Raw genomic sequence first — 20,775 nt, forward strand, 5'->3', positions numbered from 1 at the left:
CACTATGCTCTTAGCGACCAAAGCTTGTGAGGATGTTTTCCTGAAATCTGGTTCGACTAAGGCTTCATAATCTCGTCCGCGAGGGCCGATTTTGCTTTTACACCATAATATGGTCTCAGTATTGGGTTCCAATGTGACAGCATGGTGTTCGGCAACTCTTACTTTCCCTACATGTCCACTAGCACTGGTGAAGTTCTGTTGTGCTCGTAATGTTTTCATCACTCTTTCGAAACTCCTCCTGTCCTGCGCTGAGCATACCTCCGCCTCTCTTCGTAGGGCATTTACTAATTCATCGGGGCAGTGTTGCAATACGTTCATTCCTAATATCACTGCGGGTACCCCCTTCTCATCTACGTCGGTGATGATACATCCTTGTTGACATAGACATGTGTCACCTATTTGAATGTCACACTCCCAGTAACCACGGCAGGGAATTAGCTGACCATCACTGGCCAATAGATTTAACCAATTCGGAGGTGGTGGGATGAGATCCTCACCTTGCCAATGTTCACAAAACTTATTCCATTGAATTGTTGTTACTTGTGACCCGGTATCCAATAAAGCCGAAATCTCTATTCCGTTAATACATATCCCTAGACTGGGGCATTGTCCTACATACTTCATTCGGTTCATTTTTCTTCGTGGACCTAATTGTTGGAAGTCTCCCGAGGGTCGGTCCGCTGCCGCGGGATTTCCGAGTTTAAAGCCTCCGATCGGCACTGTCGTTCTATGTGTCCGCTTTGTTGACACCTGCGACAAATGGGTCGCCCCTGTTGATCGAATTGGTCTGTTGAGCGTCTCCCAAACTTAGTTGGAGATCTCCAATTATCTCCGAAGGGCCTTTGCGCAGGTCTCCAATTTCTTTGTTGTTCTATTCTCCAATTTCCCGAGTTTTCTTGTGATTTATCTTTCCATGCCTTAACTTCTCGAGCTAGTTCCGCAACTTGTTTACTTAGTGTGTCAACGGTACTACTTGTGGCTGGATGTTCATGTTGTACTGTAGAAGTCACGTGTGGGCAGGGTGAGCATTCACGTTTACCAGCACTGGTTCCTAAGATCTTTATGGCGGTCTCTTTAAAGTCCAAAAAAGTTTTGTCTGGTGCTTGATTCTGTAACAATTTAAGCTGGGACTTAGCACTCTCCTCTCTTATTCCCTCAATAAACTGGTCGATCAGAGTTTTGTCTACATCTCGGACTTCCTCGGAATCCATTTGTTGGATAGCTTTCAAAGCTTCTTGCAGGCTAAGTGCAAAAACACGTACCGACTCCCCATGTTGTTGCGACCTAGCGTAAAACCGTGTCTTTAATTCAGGGAGGGTTTTAATCTCGAATATTCGTGCCAATCTCTCAAATACTTGTTCCACCGTTTTTTTCACCCGGTCAGGCCATGAGATGACTTCTCTTAAAGCGGACCCCTTTAATTGTCCTTTTATTACTTCGACCTTTTGGCTTTCGGTGAGGGAGAATAGTTTAAACATCGAACTCAATTTTGCTTTAAAGTCTTTGAAATTTTCAGTTCCTCTATTTTCCACTTCCCCAGAGTAACTAGGAAGCCATGGTGCACCGAAATAATAAGGCATTGTTATTGGGGTCAAAACGTTCGCCCCTTCCTGGGCGCTGCTACTGCTTGAAGCCGGTGATTCTTTATCCATTGTGTCTGTTGGAACTTGCTTGCCAGAAGTCTCTGATCCTGTTCGTGACGCCAGAAAAATGTGTAACCCCCTTGTCCGCGGGTGTGCTAGATGATCTTGATTCCCAGCTGACAGTACTCTGTTACCTCGTTGTTACCAGCACCCCGTGACAGAGAGGCAAGCATTAAACAGTTCCCTGATTATGCAGACACAGACTGACATGTCACATGTACAACACCATTTTTATTTCTATGGCAAAATTATCAAGATTTTAAATAAACAGTTCTGTACACTCAGCGTGAACACTTCTGCAGAGTATGATACAGAGACAGGTAAGCAGGAAACAGGTGCACGGTTAAACAGGCTGGCTATGGCTTCTTTACTATAGTCACAGGTAACCAGCGGTAGCTTTAATGCGTGGCAGGTAAGCAGGAAACAGGTGCACGGTTAAACAGGCTGGCTATGGCTTCTTTACTATAGTCACAGGTAACCAGCAGTAGCTTTAATGCGTGGCAGGTAAGCAGGAAACAGGTGCACGGTTAAACAGGCTGGCTATGGCTTCTTTACTATAGTCACAGGTAACCAGCGGTAGCTTTAATGCGTGGCAGGTAAGCAGGAAACAGGTGCACGGTTAAACAGGCTGGCTATGGCTTCTTTACTATAGTCACAGTTAACCAGCGGTAGCTTTAATGCGGGGCAGGTAAGCAGGAAACAGGTGCACGGTTAAACAGGCTGGCTATGGCTTCTTTACTGTAGTCACAGGTAACCAGCGGTAGCTTTAATGCGTGGCAGGTAAGCAGGAAACAGGTGCACGGTTAAACAGGCTGGCTATGGCTTCTTAACTATAGTCACAGGTAACCAGCGGTAGCTTTAATGCGTGGCAGGTAAGCAGGAAACAGGTGCACGGTTAAACAGGCTGGCTATGGCTTCTTTACTATAGTCACAGGTAACCAGCGGTAGCTTTAATGCGTGGCAGGTAAGCAGGAAACAGGTGCACGATTAAACAGGCTGGCTATGGCTTCTTAACTATAGTCACAGGTAACCAGCGGTAGCTTTAATGCGTGGCAGGTAAGCAGGAAACAGGTGCACAGTTAAACAGGCTGGCTATGGCTTCTTTACTATAGTCACAGGTAACCAGCGGTAGCTTTAATGCGTGGCAGGTAAGCAGGAAACAGGTGCACAGTTAAACAGGCTGGCTATGGCTTCTTTACTATAGTCACAGGTAACCAGCGGTAGCTTTAATGTGTGGCAGGTAAGCAGGAAACAGGTGCACAGTTAAACAGGCTGGCTATGGCTTCTTTACTATAGTCACAGGTAACCAGCGGTAGCTTTAATGCGTGGCAGGTAAGCAGGAAACAGGTGCACGGTTAAACAGGCTGGCTATGGCTTCTTTACTATAGTCACAGGTAACCAGCGGTAGCTTTAATGCGTGGCAGGTAAGCAGGAAACAGGTGCACGGTTAAACAGGCTGGCTATGGCTTCTTTACTATAGTCACAGGTAACCAGCGGTAGCTTTAATGCGTGGCAGGTAAGCAGGAAACAGGTGCACAGTTAAACAGGCTGGCTATGGCTTCTTTACTATAGTCACAGGTAACCAGCGGTAGCTTTAATGCATGGCAGGTAAGCAGGAAACAGGTGCACGCTTAAACAGGCTGGCTATGGCTTCTTTACTGTAGTCACAGGTAACCAGCGGTAGCTTGCATAAGAGAACTATAACTGCCAGCATATCTCAATAGCAGATAAGTACATTCACATTAGCTTTAACACTGCTGGGCGGAGCTTGCATAAGAGAACTATAACTGCCAGCATAGCTCAATAGCAGATAAGTACATTCACATTGACTTTAACACTGCTGGGCGGAGCTTGCATGAGAGAACTATAAGTACCAGCATATCTCAATAGCAGAAAAGTACATTCACCAGGGCCGTAACTAAGGGGGGGCTAGGGGGTCACGCGCCCCGGGCGCTGGAATGTGGGGGCGCTAGGGAGGCTGTTTCTGCAGCCAAAATCTCTGGTTGCCGCGGAGGTGAGGGAGAGAGGACGGAGACAGTAGTCTGGCCGGCGCGGTTGAGCAGAGCCGAGCCTGGGACTGATGAGAGCACACTGGCTGGCGGCTGCAGTCAGTCAGTGACAGTGAATGAGTCACTGTCACTGACGCTGCAGCATTCCGCACTGGACTATGCAGGCTCCTCTGACAGGGGAGCTTTCACGGAGACAGCATGTCTCCAGCAGCCCTGAGCCCACAGCCCTCCCCCATGACTGGGAACAGGGGGAGGCACACAACGCAGCAGCGTGGACTGTGAACGAGGGGCAGCTGTGACAGAGAGAGATTTATTATGAGGTATGTTTCTCTACCTGGCAGACAGCTCCCCCTCTACAATGTGTATGTGTTTGTGTGTGTGTCATTGTTCCTCTGGTCCCTATACAGTGTGTGTGTGTGTGTGTGTGTGTGTGTGTGTGTGTGTGTGTGTGTCAGTGTTCCTGTGGTCCCTATACAGTGTGTGTGTGTTAGTGTGCGTCTGATCCCTATACAGTGTGTGTGTGTGTGTGTGTGTGTGTGTGTGTGTGTGCGTGTGTCAGTGTTCCTGTGGTCCCCATACAGTGTGTGTGTGTGTGTTGTGTCAGTGTGTATCTGGTCCCTACACATTTTGTGTGTGTCAGTGTACATCTTGTCCCTATACAGTGTGTGTCAGTGTGCGTCTGGTCCCTATACAGTGTGTGTGTGTGTGTGTGTGTGTGTCAGTGTGCATCTTGTCCCTATACAGTGTGTCAGTGTGCATCTGGTCCCTATACAGTGTGTGTGTGTGTGTGTGTGTGTGTGTGTGTGTGTGTGTGTGTACATCTGGTCCCTATATATTTTGTGTGTGTGTCAGTGTACATCTGGTCCCTATACCGTGTGTGTGTCAATGTGGTCATATACAATCTGTTTTTGTGTCAGGGTGCCCCTGGTCTGTGTGTGGGTGTCAGAGTTCCCCTGGGACCTGCACCATATGTGTGATAGTGTGCCCCCTATATAATCTATCTAATGTGTATACGCAGCTCCTCTGTGGTGTAACGTGCATAAGCGGCTGTAGTGTGGCAGAGACTCCTCTGTGGTGTAACGTGTGGGATTTTATATATATATATATATATATATATATATATATATAAAATTGTATTTTAATGATACTTTTTTTTTTTTACTTTGCGGGGGGGGGCGCAAATTTACTATCTTGCCCCGGGTGAGAGCAACCCTAGTTTCGGCCCTGCATTCACATTAACTTTAACACTGCTGGGCGGAGCTTGCATAAGAGAACTATAAGTACCAGCATATCTCAATAGCAGAGAAGTACATTCACATTAACTTTAACACTGCTGGGCGGAGCTTGCATGAGAGAACTATAAGTACCAGCATATCTCAATAGCAGAAAAGTACATTCACATTGACTTTAACACTGCTGGGCGGAGCTTGCATAAGAGAACTATAAGTACCAGCATATCTCAATAGCAGAGAAGTACATTCACATTAACTTTAACACTGCTGGGCGGAGCTTGCATGAGAGAACTATAAGTACCAGCATATCTCAATAGCAGAAAAGTACATTCACATTGATAAGGGAATACACCTCCCTTCCCCTTTTTTTATAACCTGGGGAACTAATAACTTGAGGGGAGCCTACCCCTTGATGACTCAGTCTTGCGGGTGACAGGGGAACCTACCCCTTAACAAATCTATAATGCCCCAAATGCAGAGTTCATGCAGCGGAAGAAGTTTAAACAGGGGCACAGGGGAGTTAAGGGGAGCCTACCCCCTGTATTTAACTTAGTGTTTGGCACCTGCAAAGTTTTGCAGCGAAAGGGTTAACTAAAGGCAGAGTTTCTGGCAGCGGAAGGGTTACTTGGGCACCAGGGTCTCACCACCAGCTGCGGCGCTTCTGCCACCTCCGATCGCCTCGGTCTTCGGCGCCACCCGGGATGCAGAGCACCGCGCCGGGGATGCACCCTTGAAGCAGCCGCTGACACAGGACCCCTCTTCCGCTCCGATCTTCAGCCGCAGACTCAGGTCCTCTCCCCAAGGTCCTCGATGGGGTCCTCTTCTTGGGGTCGTCCTGCGCACTGCCCGTTCCTCTGTCCTCGATGCTCCGCGGTACGGCCTCCTGGGTCCCGGCTGGCTGGCGGCGACGAACAGCCTCCGTCCTCGTGGATGTCCCTCCGCACGGCTCCCGGCTCCTCACTCTCCTCGTCAGGCGGTGACACGGCCGACTTCGTCCAATAGGGGTCCTGGGCAGGCACCGGAGGTCTCTCTCATCGCGTTCCTTTCCTGGCGGCTCCAGTTCCCGGTCCAGCGTTCAGGCAAGCCGCGCTCTTCTCCTTCCCAGGGCAGCCTCTCCTTCACCCCGCAGGGCAGCGCTCCCAGCTCCGGCAGGACTCTCTTTCCCCTCTCCCGGCGACAGCCCACTCTCCCGCCCTGAGGGGCTCTAGATAAGGACTTCAGGTCCCAGCGCCACCCCCGTCCTTCAGGTTGACTGGCCCTTGGACCCCAGCAACAGCCCGTCCTGGGGATCTTCTACCCTGCAACCCCAGGGGGCCAATCAGTGTGGGGCCAGTCTTCCTGGGGAATTCAGTTACTGAGCGGAGGGGCTAAAAATAGAATGCAGTGGCGCCAAACTTCTCCTTAAGCAAAGCTGCCAGAGTTTCTAGTGCACAGCCCATGTTATTCTATGAGCCCTGTGCTTTTTACCTGATAAGGGACTTATTCTAAAAAAAAAAATAAGGGGTCCCCATTTTAAATAACTTCAGGGTATTACACAAGTCAGCTCTGCCCTGTGCATTGCATATTTAGGGGGTATCAGGGGTGTTGTAAGAGAAGAGGGGGCACGTGTGCCGATTACAGGTGGGCCCCCTCCTCTCAAAATCCTACAAAAGGAAATGCAATTTCAGTGTTATGTCATTAGTTCAAATGCAAATCCATGCAAATAAGATACAAATGTTTCTCATACAGTAATTTGATATTTGGGGCCAAAAGCAGAATGGGTGCGCCTACATTTAAAAAATATAATTATATATGCAGATAAACATAATTTAAATTTCATTTTCATTATTTATGGGTGTGTTATGCTGTTTTCTACCTTCAGAGTGATATCTAGTGACACCATCGGTAGGGCTGTGGTATGTTAAGCTGACAGTTATCTTTTTGACATGTATGAGATCAACATCATGTTAACATTGTTGAAATTTGGACATGTAGGCATAACAGCAGATGACATGTACACATCATAAATTGTAACCCTAATGTCCCTTGTGGCCCAGCAGCTACTTACCTGGTCCTAATGGCTGCAGCTGCTCCAACGCGGGATCCGGGTCCTAGCGGCCATGTGACTGTTACATCTCATGCAAGCCTGTGATAGAGTAGTGGCCTAAGTTACTATTTTAACCTTATCCCTAATCTACGTCCTTTTTGTATACACAACCACTCCCACACCAACGTGTGTGGACTGGTGTGTATACTCTGGGGCGCTGGTTCCTAACAGAAAAATGGAGATCGAATATCAGTGCTCACTGCTGCTCCTAATAAAGGATAATTGTAATCCTCAAAGAGACCAAAAAAATGTACTAACTACAAGGGTGTAACACCCTGTAGAAAATCAGGAGCGCTGTCTGCACTGATAAAGGAGACTACTTAGTACCATACAATTAGACTAGTGACAATGTCAAAATCATTAGCAGATTTTTATTAAAAAATGAATAAAATTTATTATTATACAGTAATACAACCTGAATGGCCTTCAATCAACCTAAATATTACGTAATTGATATCATCATACAACCAATATATAAACAACCATTATTATGGCTAAGCGATACTATGTTTATGAGGCTTGGAATTTAATGTGGCTACAGTTACTAATGTCCACTTGTTGGAAAATGAACAGGCTATGATTAGCATTCCAAACACTGAATGTGTTTGGGGATCCTCAGTTCTTTAAACGTTCCAATTCGAACATGTGTGCACACATATAGCGATGAATTAAATATTTACCATCCAGTAATGGCATAGGTTTACCTCCAGGCTAATGAATAAAGCTGTGACAGTCCCGAAAAGACTCCCTCTGCTGGTGCTTTACCGTCAGTTGCAGAATATCCGGAGAAGATGTAAATGGGTACTCGTCCACAGTATTCAGGCTCCCTCTGCTGGCAGTCAGCCGAAATTGCAGGTGCACTGATAAGTTATCAACCACACGACGGTGTTTCAGTCGGTGAAGGGAGGTAAATGTCCTGGATGGCGGTCACTCAAAAACGCGTTTCTCCGCCTTCTCGGTCCTCTCAGCGGCTTCCTCAGTTTGAAATGACCGAACTCGCCAGGCTATGTTTATATAGCCACCCTAATTTGTAATTCCCGCGGCCGTCCGCGCATGCGCACTCCGGCGTGCGTTCCAAGCCTCATTTTCGTTCTACTTCTTAAATAGACTCCGGTAGCCATATTGGATTTGCCTGTCAGGTCTCACTTTCGTATGTAATTAAAGGTCTCTACCATGTAATCCAAGCCTCGTTTTTGCGTTAAGAAGCTACATCAAGCCTCTCTTTCATGGACTGTTTAATCTTAATCATATTGTGTCTGAGCCTCGTTTCTAGCCAAATTAGGTTGACCTGCATCACATGATCAGTGCAGTTTATTATCAATCTCAATTCAATACATTTACATAATACTTTAAATAATAAAAAATATATAAATAAATAATAAAAAATAAAAAAAGTCATAACAGAACACGCTCATAAAAAGTGCATAAAATTTAATATGTACCCATATCACAGGTACAGGTACTATTTTCAAAAACCCTTTCCATTTGTAAAGTGCATCTACATAAATGCATAAAATACGAAGTCTCCATCTCCATCTTTCTGTATCACAAGGAACCGTGCAATCTCTGTATATATTTACAAATTTATATATTAATATAACTTATAATCTTCTGATCTCATGGTGTACGTTTTTCCACAAAAACAAGGGGAAGAAAAGAAAAAAAAAAAAAAAGAAGAAAGAAAAGAAAAAAAGGAAAAAAAAAGGGGGGGGGGGGAAAAGGGTGGGGGGGGTGGGAGGGGGAGAAAGGGGTTGAGGGTAGGGAAGGGGGATGGGGGGGAGGGGAAGGGGAGGGAGGGAAGAGGGGGGAGAAGGGAGTGAGGGTGGGGGGGGGAAGAGAGGATGGTCTTAGGGCGGGGAGGGGTGTTTGGGTGAGGAGGGTTAAATTTTATTGAGCTCAACCGAATCATTCAGACCCTGGGGGATCAGAGTTTTGAGATTAAAAATCCAAAATGCCTCCTTTTTACACAACCTCCTAAACCTATCCCCCCCTCTATTGGTTACTGCTACCTGTTCAATGGCCATGATATTTAATTTCTCACTTGACCCCTCACTACAATCCAATATGTGACGATAAAGGTGAGTATTCCCTAATTTTTTATTTATCTGTCGTTTGTGCTCCATAAATCTGACGTGGAGCGTCCGAGTGGTACGCCCCACGTATTGTGCTCCACAGCCGCACTGCAATACATAAATAACGTATGTTGACCTACAGTTCAAAAAACTTTTTACATTAAATTTCTCACCTGATATATTTGAGGAGAATTGTGTCACTTTCTTAGCTGTGTGTTTGCATGTTACACAATTTGTTCTCCCACACTTGTGGAATCCACTCGGAGGTTTGGGTAACCAAGTATCAACTTGTCCCCCTTGTGCTCCTAATGATGCAGGTTTCTCGCCAGGTCTGTCAAAAAAACTGGGTGCTAGTACAGATTTTAAGCTATCAGATTTTCGAAAGATGACTTGTTCGCTGAGCTCTAAGTTGGCATTCAGTACTTCATCCAGTTTAAGAAATGAAGAATTCTTTTTTATAATCTTTTTTATCTCATATGCGCTCGTATTATATTTTGTTACAAAACTTGTTGTCCTATCTATCTTCTTTTTATTCAGGTTTTTCCTGACTTCGGATCCAGTAATATCCAATAAGGTGTCCCTCTTTAGCCCTTCCACTTCCTTCAAGGCTTTATCCAGCACATCCTTTGGATAGCCCTGACTCAAGAATGCCCCATATAAAGATTCCATTTGTTCTTTCGCCCCTTCATTCGAGGAGCAATTCCTTTTTACCCGAAGGAACTGGCCCTTGGGTATATTGTCTTTCCATCGCTGTAAATGACTACTTTTATAGTGCAAATACCGATTCTGGTCTACTTCCTTAACAAACGTGCTGGTTACTATACTTTCATTTTCAATTTTTAGCGCTATATCCAGAAAAGTCACATGTGTACGGTGACAGTGCCCCGTAAATTTTATACCAAATTTATTTTGATTAAGACTAATAATAAATGACTCCGCTGATTCAGTGCTCCCCTCCCAAACAAAAAACAAATCATCTATGAAACGGCCATAGAGGACCAGACTCGCCCCGAGACCGCCACCCCACACATGTTGTTCCTCGAACCGCCCCATGAACAGGTTGGCGAAACTCGGAGCAAATCTGGTCCCCATGGCCGTCCCCCTCAACTGTAAATAATACCGTTTATCAAAAATGAAATAATTGTGTTGTAATATGAACCTAATACTCTCCAAAATTAACCCTCTCAATTCCTCCCCTATATTGGGATCTCTTGCCAAATAAAATTCTACTGCTTCAATCCCCAAGTGGTGTTCGATATTTGAATAAAGTGATTCTACATCACACGTGATGAAACAATAATTTGACTGCCATTTAATGGTTTTAATTAAATTCAAGAAAAAAGTGGTGTAAATATATACAGAGATTGCACGGTTCCTTGTGATACAGAAAGATGGAGATGGAGACTTCGTATTTTATGCATTTATGTAGATGCACTTTACAAATGGAAAGGGTTTTTGAAAATAGTACCTGTACCTGTGATATGGGTACATATTAAATTTTATGCACTTTTTATGAGCGTGTTCTGTTATGACTTTTTTTATTTTTTATTATTTATTTATATATTTTTTATTATTTAAAGTATTATGTAAATGTATTGAATTGAGATTGATAATAAACTGCACTGATCATGTGATGCAGGTCAACCTAATTTGGCTAGAAACGAGGCTCAGACACAATATGATTAAGATTAAACAGTCCATGAAAGAGAGGCTTGATGTAGCTTCTTAACGCAAAAACGAGGCTTGGATTACATGGTAGAGACCTTTAATTACATACGAAAGTGAGACCTGACAGGCAAATCCAATATGGCTACCGGAGTCTATTTAAGAAGTAGAACGAAAATGAGGCTTGGAACGCACGCCGGAGTGCGCATGCGCGGACGGCCGCGGGAATTACAAATTAGGGTGGCTATATAAACATAGCCTGGCGAGTTCGGTCATTTCAAACTGAGGAAGCCGCTGAGAGGACCGAGAAGGCGGAGAAACGCGTTTTTGAGTGACCGCCATCCAGGACATTTACCTCCCTTCACCGACTGAAACACCGTCGTGTGGTTGATAACTTATCAGTGCACCTGCAATTTCGGCTGACTGCCAGCAGAGGGAGCCTGAATACTGTGGACGAGTACCCATTTACATCTTCTCCGGATATTCTGCAACTGACGGTAAAGCACCAGCAGAGGGAGTCTTTTCGGGACTGTCACAGCTTTATTCATTAGCCTGGAGGTAAACCTATGCCATTACTGGATGGTAAATATTTAATTCATCGCTATATGTGTGCACACATGTTCGAATTGGAACGTTTAAAGAACTGAGGATCCCCAAACACATTCAGTGTTTGGAATGCTAATCATAGCCTGTTCATTTTCCAACAAGTGGACATTAGTAACTGTAGCCACATTAAATTCCAAGCCTCATAAACATAGTATCGCTTAGCCATAATAATGGTTGTTTATATATTGGTTGTATGATGATATCAATTACGTAATATTTAGGTTGATTGAAGGCCATTCAGGTTGTATTACTGTATAATAATACATTTTATTCATTTTTTAATAAAAATCTGCTAATGATTTTGACATTGTCACTAGTCTAATTGTATGGTACTAAGTAGTCTCCTTTATCAGTGCAGACAGCGCTCCTGATTTTCTACAGGGTGTTACACCCTTGTAGTTAGTACATTTTTTATCCCTAATCTCTACTCCTAACCAAGAGTGTAGCTATCATAAGTGCAGGGACTGCAGCTGCTACGGGGCCCAGAGCTGAGAGGGGGCTACATTCCCTGCCAAAGTTACTTGTGTCATATACATTTTACACCATTTGGTGGTACATGAGTGCCCTTACAAACTTTTGCCTAGGGTTCTACAATATGTTTTGGTAAACCTTGGACCTGCTCATTGTAATGTGATGTAAAAGGAGGGCATAATAATGTTACATAATATGAACGAAGGCATTATAATGTACCACAAAGTTCTGGCTACATCCTTGCCCCGAATCTTCCATTGGGCACTTATCTCTATCCTACCCTAATGCCCTGCAGCCTAACCCCAGCCCTCACAGTGGCTACTATTGCTCCTGGCGGTACTCTGGAGATATTGACATTTCACATGGTGCCTGGTCAAAACATGTTGACATACTAATGTTGACAGGGCAGTGTCGACATTATGAATATTGACATGGTAAATGTCGACCATGTTACTGGACCGTGTAGATGCAGCCCTCCATGACCTGGCCTGAAGGTAGTACAAAGTAGGATGTGAGACAATCACATACAATCCAGGACACCCCACAACTTTTTCCCCTCTTGCTGATTGGTATCTGCTGGTGTTTCCATCCATCTGTGAAGCAGTATCTGGAAGAGTGACTGAGAATATCTGTGACGCTGCTAATACCCTGTTATCTGTACCACTGGGAAATGGTATTAAATATACTGTATGTTTACTTCCTCAGGCTATTTGCAGTGGGTACAATTATATTGATGCCTATTGCCCCGCAGCTGGCGATTATTGTCAGATGGAAAAATTGCACAGAAAGCCAGGCGCAGACCCTAAAGCCACACGTCTTCCCTCCTTCAAAGATGTGGAGAACACACTCAAATGGAAAGACTTTGATACTCCTCCATACAACAGAATGTCACAGAGAAGCTTCCGGAACTGCTTGGAAGGTGGGCATGCTATTCTTATATGCTGTTACTATAATAACTCTAACTGAAAAAAAACACTGAGAGGGAGAAATTTGTCTGCATTGACATGAAGTGTTGTTTCAGAATAGCACATCACGTCCACTGGGATATCAAAACTTTCAGTGTTGGCACTACACTACCGATATGTGATGCCGGAAGCCCCTCACATGCAACTGATCTCCCCCAAAGTGTTTCCTCTGTATTGATATTATCCACACTCAATTGTTTAATATAGCCCCTTACAGTAGGGCCTTAAAGTAGGGCTGATGCAGTGTAAGGACTATCTCAGTTTGCGTACCATAGCATGTATGAAATTGCTCAGGGTAAAAAGTTCCTTTGGCCTCTACTTTTAAATAAAAATCTATACTTTTTTTGGTGAGTACTAAATAAAAACACACCTTACCTATATGTCAGTGTCCACCAAACTGTGTGCTGTAGTTTGGCACAATATATGTTGAGTGTTTGATTAATCTACAGGTACTTCGTCACTGCCTGCCCATCATGAGGCTGTTTTACAGGGTGGTAATCCTCTAAATATCCCGGGCGTGTAGCGTGGTTTACTGAGCCCGTAATGTGCTTTATTCTCATTTTTCCACAGCTGGAAGTAGTTGCATCATCTACAGGAAAGTGTCTGCGTTACTTTGTCCTCATAGATAGCAAGCTAAGCAGTAGTACCCAAAGTAGGACTGCAGCAAAGAAGGCTAATAAGATATTAGCGTGCATAAAACGGGGTATTGATGCTAGGGACGAGAGTATTATACTCCCGTTATATAAATCACTAGTGAGGCCACACCTTGAATACTGTGTACAATTCTGGGCACCGTACTACAAAAAGGATATCCTGGAGCTTGAAAAGGTACAGAGGAGGGCAACCAAACTAATAAGGGCATGGAGACGATGGAATACAAGGAAAGGCTTGAAAGACTAGGCATGTTTACATTGGAAAAGCGGAGACTAAGAGGGGATATGATCAACATCTACAAATATATAAGGGGACAATATACACAGAGCTTGCGCGGGACCTGTTTTTGGTTAGATCAACACAGAGGACTCGTGGACACTCGCTCAGGTTAAAGGAGAGGAGATTCCGCACAATACGGCGTAAAGGCTTTTTCACGGTAAGGACAATACGTGTTTGGAATGCCCTACCCGAGGGAGTTGTAATGGCGGAATCTGTCAACACCTTTAAGAATGGGTTAGATAAATTCCTAATGGATAAGGATATCCAGGGGTATGGTGCATAGTCATGCATTATAGTTACTATAAATAGGGATAAAATGCAACGGCTGACAGCAGCATCAGTCAGAAATTTTAGTCAAATCATCATGCATAGGAGACCACAAATAGGTTGAACTCGATGGACAATTGTCTTTTTTCAACCTCAGATACTATGTTACATATAATACATGCAACCAAACATGTGCACTGGTATTGTAAATGCTGCTCTTTAGACTGTAATCAATAAAATATGTACAATGGACATATTTAACTAAGGACACAATTATGTTTATTGGTAAAGCACTGATAAAATATCTCCACCACCAAACACACAGCAGCCAGGAAAACAGCACACCACTCCAGCGTTTTCATGCAATCTAACCGGGGGCTAGTTTTATTGTGCAGTACAAAGCATAAAATAAAATCCTAGCCCATCTGGGCACTAACTAAACATAATAAATTCCCTCTCTCAGAGTATTAGGACCTAATGCCCCTACCACAAACATAGACATATGCACAGTACACTACTTAGGTATTGAGACACTGAGCAAAGCCCTGACCCAGCTAATATCAGCCTCTTAAAGGTGCAGGTACTAACTAACCTCAGGCTGAAGGCGTAAAACCTGAAATGGACCACATAGAAGAAGCCCACCATCTCTCTCCACCCATACCCCTCAAGAGCTCTTAACCAGCTTTTACTAACCGCCCAAACTCTAATAAAGTCTATTTTTTTATAAACAGACATATTCCTGGTGGGTTTAAATCACACAGGTCAAACACGTGGGACAAACATATCTCCAATTTATCACTTTACCAGTGCTATTAATTACATATCCCCCACCCCGTTTGTTTTGACCTGTTGCATGGAACAACTGCAGCCATCAGTGCTAGATTATACCTTGTGGAGGCCCCAAGGCAGTCAAAATCTCGGGGTCCCCATCGCAAATTATCTCCTAATACATTTGTCATTTTACTAACCAACAGTTTACGATCTGAAAACTGTAATGTGTATCTGATGTGGTACAGTATGTACTTTAAGTTGTTAATGGGTATATTACACTAATACAGTATTTTCTCTATAGAGTCTTTAATGTAAAGTTATTGTTTCTTTCAGTTGATTCATTGTTTCTATGGAAACAATTTTGGAAACAATTTAAGAAAGCTTGATTGTAATTTTCTTTCAAGATCAAATAAAAATTATTTTCATCCATTGTCGTGGTGCCCCTGAAAGGGTGTTGTCTACTATGCCTACTTGGTAATCTGGCACTGGCTGTTGCCTACTCTGCCTATTTGGTAATCTGGCACTGGCACTGGCTGTTGCCTACTCTGCCTATATGGTAATCTACCACTGGTAACCCCCAAACAAAACACATGAAACAAAGTGTCTGCAGTGATCAGCATGAATTTTCTTCCCAGCAAGTAGTACCTGAGAGTTTCTAATGGCAACTTTATTGCCAATGCTTCTTTCTAGACAGTGACATAGTTTCTCTCATGTATATTGAACTTTCTGCTTAAGTAAATAAGAAAGATGTTCTTCACCCTCTTTGTTCTGGTACAGGACCACACCTATCCCTACATCCGATGCATCAGTTTGCACCACAAATTCACTTTGAAAGTCAGGTGTCATCAGAACTGGATGGATAGACAATGCTACCTTCAACTCATAAAAAGCTCTTTCTGCTTCAGGACTTCATTTAACCATACAGTAACTTTCTTTTTTCCATTGTAAAGGTCGTTATCAATTTTATGTTGCCTCAATTTTATTAGCTTACGGCTTTATCAAACCTCTGCCTATGCAGTATCCAAGATACTTCCTCCATCCCTAGACAACATTTTTTGGAGTTGGCTGTTCATCCTGCTTTTCCGATGGAGTCCAACACTGCTTGTACCCTGGGTAAGTGAGAGTGCCAATCAGGACTATAGGTGATTACATCTTCCAGATAAGCAGCAACACACTGTCTATGGGGCCTTTGAATTCTATCCATCATCCTTTGAAAGGAAGGTGCCCCATTACACCCAAATGACAACATCTTGCTTTGGAACAACCCTTTTGGTGCAGAAAAGCTGGCTTTTCTTTTGCATTCTTGATTAATGGCACTTACCAATACCCTTTGGTTAAGTCTAGAGTGATCAAGTACCTTGCTGTTCCTAATCTTTCAATAAGTTCATCCACCTGAGGCATTGAGTAGGCATTGAACTTTGACACAATATTACATTTACAAAAGTTATAGCAGAAGCATAAACTCCTGTCCGGCTTCAGAATAAGCACAATGGGACTTGACCATTTATTATGTGACTCTTCAATTACACCCAACTCAAACATTTTTTACATTTCTTTAGACTCTGATTCCCATTGGGCTTCTTGTATTCTATAGGGCTTTAAGTTAACCTTAACCCATGGGTCAGTGATTATGTCATGTTTAATGACTGCTGTTTAGCCTGAGGTCTGAAAACAAAACTCTATTTCATATGAGAAACTCTTTAGCCTCCTGCTGTTGAACAGTTGAGAGGGTTTTAGCTATTGTTAATTTGGGAACGAAAGGCACTGGGTTTACTGGAGGGACTGAGATGACTGACATAGCTGCTCTATCCTTCCAAGGTTTTATAAGATTTACATGCTAGATCTGTTCTGGCTTTCTTTTCCCAGTCTGGTACACTTATAATTAACCTCCCCCACTTCTGTGATTTCAAAGGGTGCTTGCCATTTAGCCAAAAGTTTATTCTACTGTGGGAACCAGAAAAAGCTCTCTGTCCCCAGGAGTAAACTGGGCATTGTGATTATGCACCTGCTGCTGTTCCAAATGCTCTCTCAGTATTGACACCACTGCAGCAATTCTTTTCTTCATCTGAGAAACATGCTCAATAACAGCTTAATATGGAGTTGAGTACCCCTTCAGCGTCTCTTTGGCAATGTCAAGTAATCCCCTTGAGTGTCTCCTGTACAACAAATCAAAAGGTGAAAACCCTGTGGAGGACTGGGGAACCTCTCTTATGGCCAGCAATAAATAAGGTAGTAAATAATCTCAAGCTCTTCCATCTTTATCCACTGTTTGTTAAACCTCTCCACTAACCCATCAGTCTGGGGGTGATACACAGAAGTTCTTAACTGAGTAATTTTAAACAGGTGGCATAATTCTTTCATGATTTTTGGCATAAATGGGGTACCCTGGTCAGTCATGTTTCCTTAAGTTTTCCCAACCTGCCACAAACATATACTAGTTCTCTAGCAATGGTCTTTGTTGACTTACTGTGCAATAGTATCACTTCTGGGTATCTAGTAGCGCAATCCATTATCACCAAAATATATTGATTGCTCAGATTTTATTAGAGATCCAACCAAATCCATAGCTATTTTTTCAACCGGAACCTCAGTAATGGGTAATGGGACAAGAAAACTTTTAAAATGTGGCCTTGGAGCATGATACTGACATTGAGGACATGATGCACAATATTCAGATACCTCATTAAGGATACCAAGACATAAAAACTTCTGTAAAATTCTCTCAGTGGTTTTGTGTACTTCTAGGTGACCTGCAGTTATGTGACAATGAGCTAGGTCTCTTCTATATATCTTGGGGACTATCAATTGTTCCACAATATTTTCCCCTTTCTTAGTCACTTGATACAAAAATTCCTGGCATACTGTGGGACTAGGGCCTTGTGGAATACACTTAATAGTTCCTCAGCCGCCATATACCTCAACACTAATTCAACCAATTGGTCTACTATTTTATGGTCTGCAGGGCTCATCCACTTGTGTAGGACTGTAGGGAGGGATATCAATCCATAATGACCCATTCCACAATCTATGGTCCTGTTAGAGACTCTGGCTGTATCCAAATGGAAAAGCCTCCCCAGGATGAAAAGTTATGCATTTGAGAACTGTGAGGCTTTTCCGTTTGTTATTCCCAGTGGTGAACTTGAACAAATACTGTGACTCCCAATTGAGTTAAGATTTCTTGTTTTAATTTATCATAGTCTTTGGCATCAGTAGGGCACAAGTCAAAATACAACACTTTTCCAAGTTCTTGACCAAATCAAGTCCTGTTCTGCTAGTAATGCAGGGGTTACTCAACCCTGAAAAATGTATATTAAAAAGGTGAACAAAGAGAACAGTATTACAGCGCACAGGAATTGAGATAATTATTCCATTTATTTGAAATATGCATAAAAAAATCAATTATAAATAACCACCGGACAGTTTTCTCTCTCATACACAATATTCTTATATGTCTGGCAACAAATGTAACTTTTATAGCACCACTTTCCTTTCAGTTATCTACTTTTGTAGCTAGATCATACATTTGAAAACCACTTTAATTAATATCTCTCCTTTAATACAGGTTATTTAAAAAACTTTGCTAATAATGCAATCATATAAACAATTCACATTCATCAGGTCCGGTGTTTGTAGCAGCACTGTCTTCACAGGGGCGGAATGTCCAATTAATCTCAATTTATTTAGAAGACTAAAAAATGTGTGATGCTATAGTTCAAATGAAACCAATATATGTTCATCATATCATTCCTGTTGTGATCAGCATATGATAGGAAATCCAATATAATAAGTGCACTATTTGTTTTTAGTCTGGCCAGACAATATGTGGTCTCGCCGCTCTCCATGCTCTGTCTGCTGCAAATGATTCTCTCCGGCTGCTGGTGCTTTAACCTTTTATTGCAGTCATCTCTGGGGGATCACTGGTAAAAAGAATTCCAGTACTGGTGTGCTGCAGGTTGTAATGTAGAGCTGGCGGTCGAATGGTTTAGACTCCAATAAGATAAACACTTGACACGTTTCCCCACCTCCTTCCGGAATCAGCGGCTTCCTTAGAAGCGAACTAATGTCCCTCTGTGTCCTCTATTTAAACACCACCGATCATACTACTGCGCCTGCACTCTCTTTGCATTCCACACCTTGGTCCCCGTGTGTAACGCATGCACATGCGTATTAGATCCACCGCGGTCTTGCCGCGCCTATACAATTCCAGCACTCCAGGCCTCATTTTAAGTTTGTAATGCGGATATCAGCGCATCGAACACTATTCATTCAAACTACAATTATTGAACTTTCATAAAAATTACATTTTCAAACTGTGACACATATAACAGTATTATTGTTGGGACAAATTTCACTGAAATGTGATGCATAGTTTATTTCCATCTAATTTCACACAGATATTCAAGTTTTATGTCTATGTGACTCATATAGAACAGTACAAATAAAAAACATAATTCATCATCAAATATGTGGTCTAGTCAATTATTGTTTTTAACTATTGTTCTTAACTATTGTTTTTAACTAGCAGGATGAGATTGGGAAATAGTGAAGGAGAGAGTTAGTTTTCCTATTAGCTAATATTCTAAACGATGGAGTAGGACAAATTTCTCCATCCACTTACAGTTACCCGAATTATTGATAAAAATTTCTGTCTTTATTCCAACATGACAATACCTATTATATACACAGTCCTCCATCACACGGTTTATAATCAATAATTCAACACAATATAGTGGAGTATATTCAACAAAGAGAGAAGAGAAATACACAAACAAAAAGAAATAAAGGGGGAAATATATAGATGGGTCCAATATGTGATGGGCAATGGCACTCCAGAGGGAACTCTGGAAGTGGTTCCTCCATTACAAATCAATCGCAACCATTATTATTCCTTTACCTAAATTGGGAGAGGGATTCCATAAAAGTTTATATATTTCCTAGAGGGTTTCTTCTAAATGTTGTTTAGCTCTACAACATCATTTAGTTTATTTAGAAATAATGAACCTAGTTTGTATATCCAGAATGCCTCCCGCCTACACAGCCTACCAAAACGACCAGCTCCTCAGCTAGTGGCTTTATCTTGTTCAATGGCCATAGTGGATATTCTATTCATGTTCCAATTTTGACATATGCAATGTGACTAGATAAAGTATGGGATTTGTTTCCGCTTAGTATATTTCTTCAATGTTCCATATACCTTATGTGGAACATACGCATGGTACAGCCTATGTATTGTTTCCCACATTTACAACTTAATATATAAATCACAAAGGAAGATTGGCAATTTAGGAAATCTTTACCTGGAATTTCTGCAGCAGAAACTACAAATAGTGGGCGCTAATTGATAATTAATTAATTAATTGCTTTGCTTAGATCTTATGGCAGCCCACACAAGGAGGATCTGGATATTTCCCGAACTTTATGGAAACAAGCAAACTAGTTAGAGCAGTATGGGCGCTCAAAAAAAGATACATTTACAAGAGCTGCTGGTTTTTTAAATATACAATTTTAATCATAAAATTTCTGTATAAATATAATACAGTATCATTTACATTTTTAACAACATGACATAAAACATTTTAAAATAATCGTAATGGACACGTGTCCTGTAAACTCGGGACTTGCTGGTATTAGTTTGCAATACTGGTTGGGTATAAATTAGTATGCATGCATAAGCCGACTGTTAATGGCCACAAATAACTGAAGCAAATTAAGCTCAATAGGATATTAGTACAAGCAGTTCTTGTTAGAAGGTAACTTGTATATTTCACCAATTGAAAGCTACTAGTGTGGACTGTCCAGCTGTATGGTGAGCAATGTGAGTCCTACCAACGAATGGTATCCACATTAAGTGTGTTTGCCGTGTGGGGAGAGGAATGGTCCTCACTCACTTGCCAATTTGAAGTTGCCGCTCTGCGACGGCTTCCTCAGATGCCGATTCCTTAGGCTCGTTGGCGGTACCATAGGCTGGTTTGCACCACGTACGGCCACGGGGATGAGTGCTGCTGGGCATCAAGTCCGGAGCTGCAGGGAATACTGAGTTTCAGCTGCGTTCCGC

General features: G+C 42.7%; 1 protein-coding gene and 1 long non-coding RNA gene across 2 annotated transcripts in view; one reads left to right on the forward strand and one right to left on the reverse strand.

Moving 5' to 3' along the window:
• LOC134980132 (uncharacterized) overlaps nt 1-20,775 on the reverse strand; it is a 163,226-nt gene that overhangs the window by 73,894 nt on the left and 68,557 nt on the right. The window lies entirely within an intron of this gene.
• The window catches only part of LOC134980683 (tyrosinase-like), a 126,896-nt gene that overhangs the window by 54,683 nt on the left and 51,438 nt on the right, over nt 1-20,775 (forward strand). The window contains exon 2 of the mRNA XM_063947607.1: nt 12,490-12,703. Coding sequence (XP_063803677.1) covers nt 12,490-12,703 — 214 coding nt within the window. The remainder of the gene's footprint in view (nt 1-12,489; nt 12,704-20,775) is intronic.

Source organism: Pseudophryne corroboree, chromosome 12 (genome assembly GCF_028390025.1).
Source record: "Pseudophryne corroboree isolate aPseCor3 chromosome 12, aPseCor3.hap2, whole genome shotgun sequence".
NCBI classification, from domain to species: Eukaryota; Metazoa; Chordata; class Amphibia; order Anura; family Myobatrachidae; genus Pseudophryne; species Pseudophryne corroboree.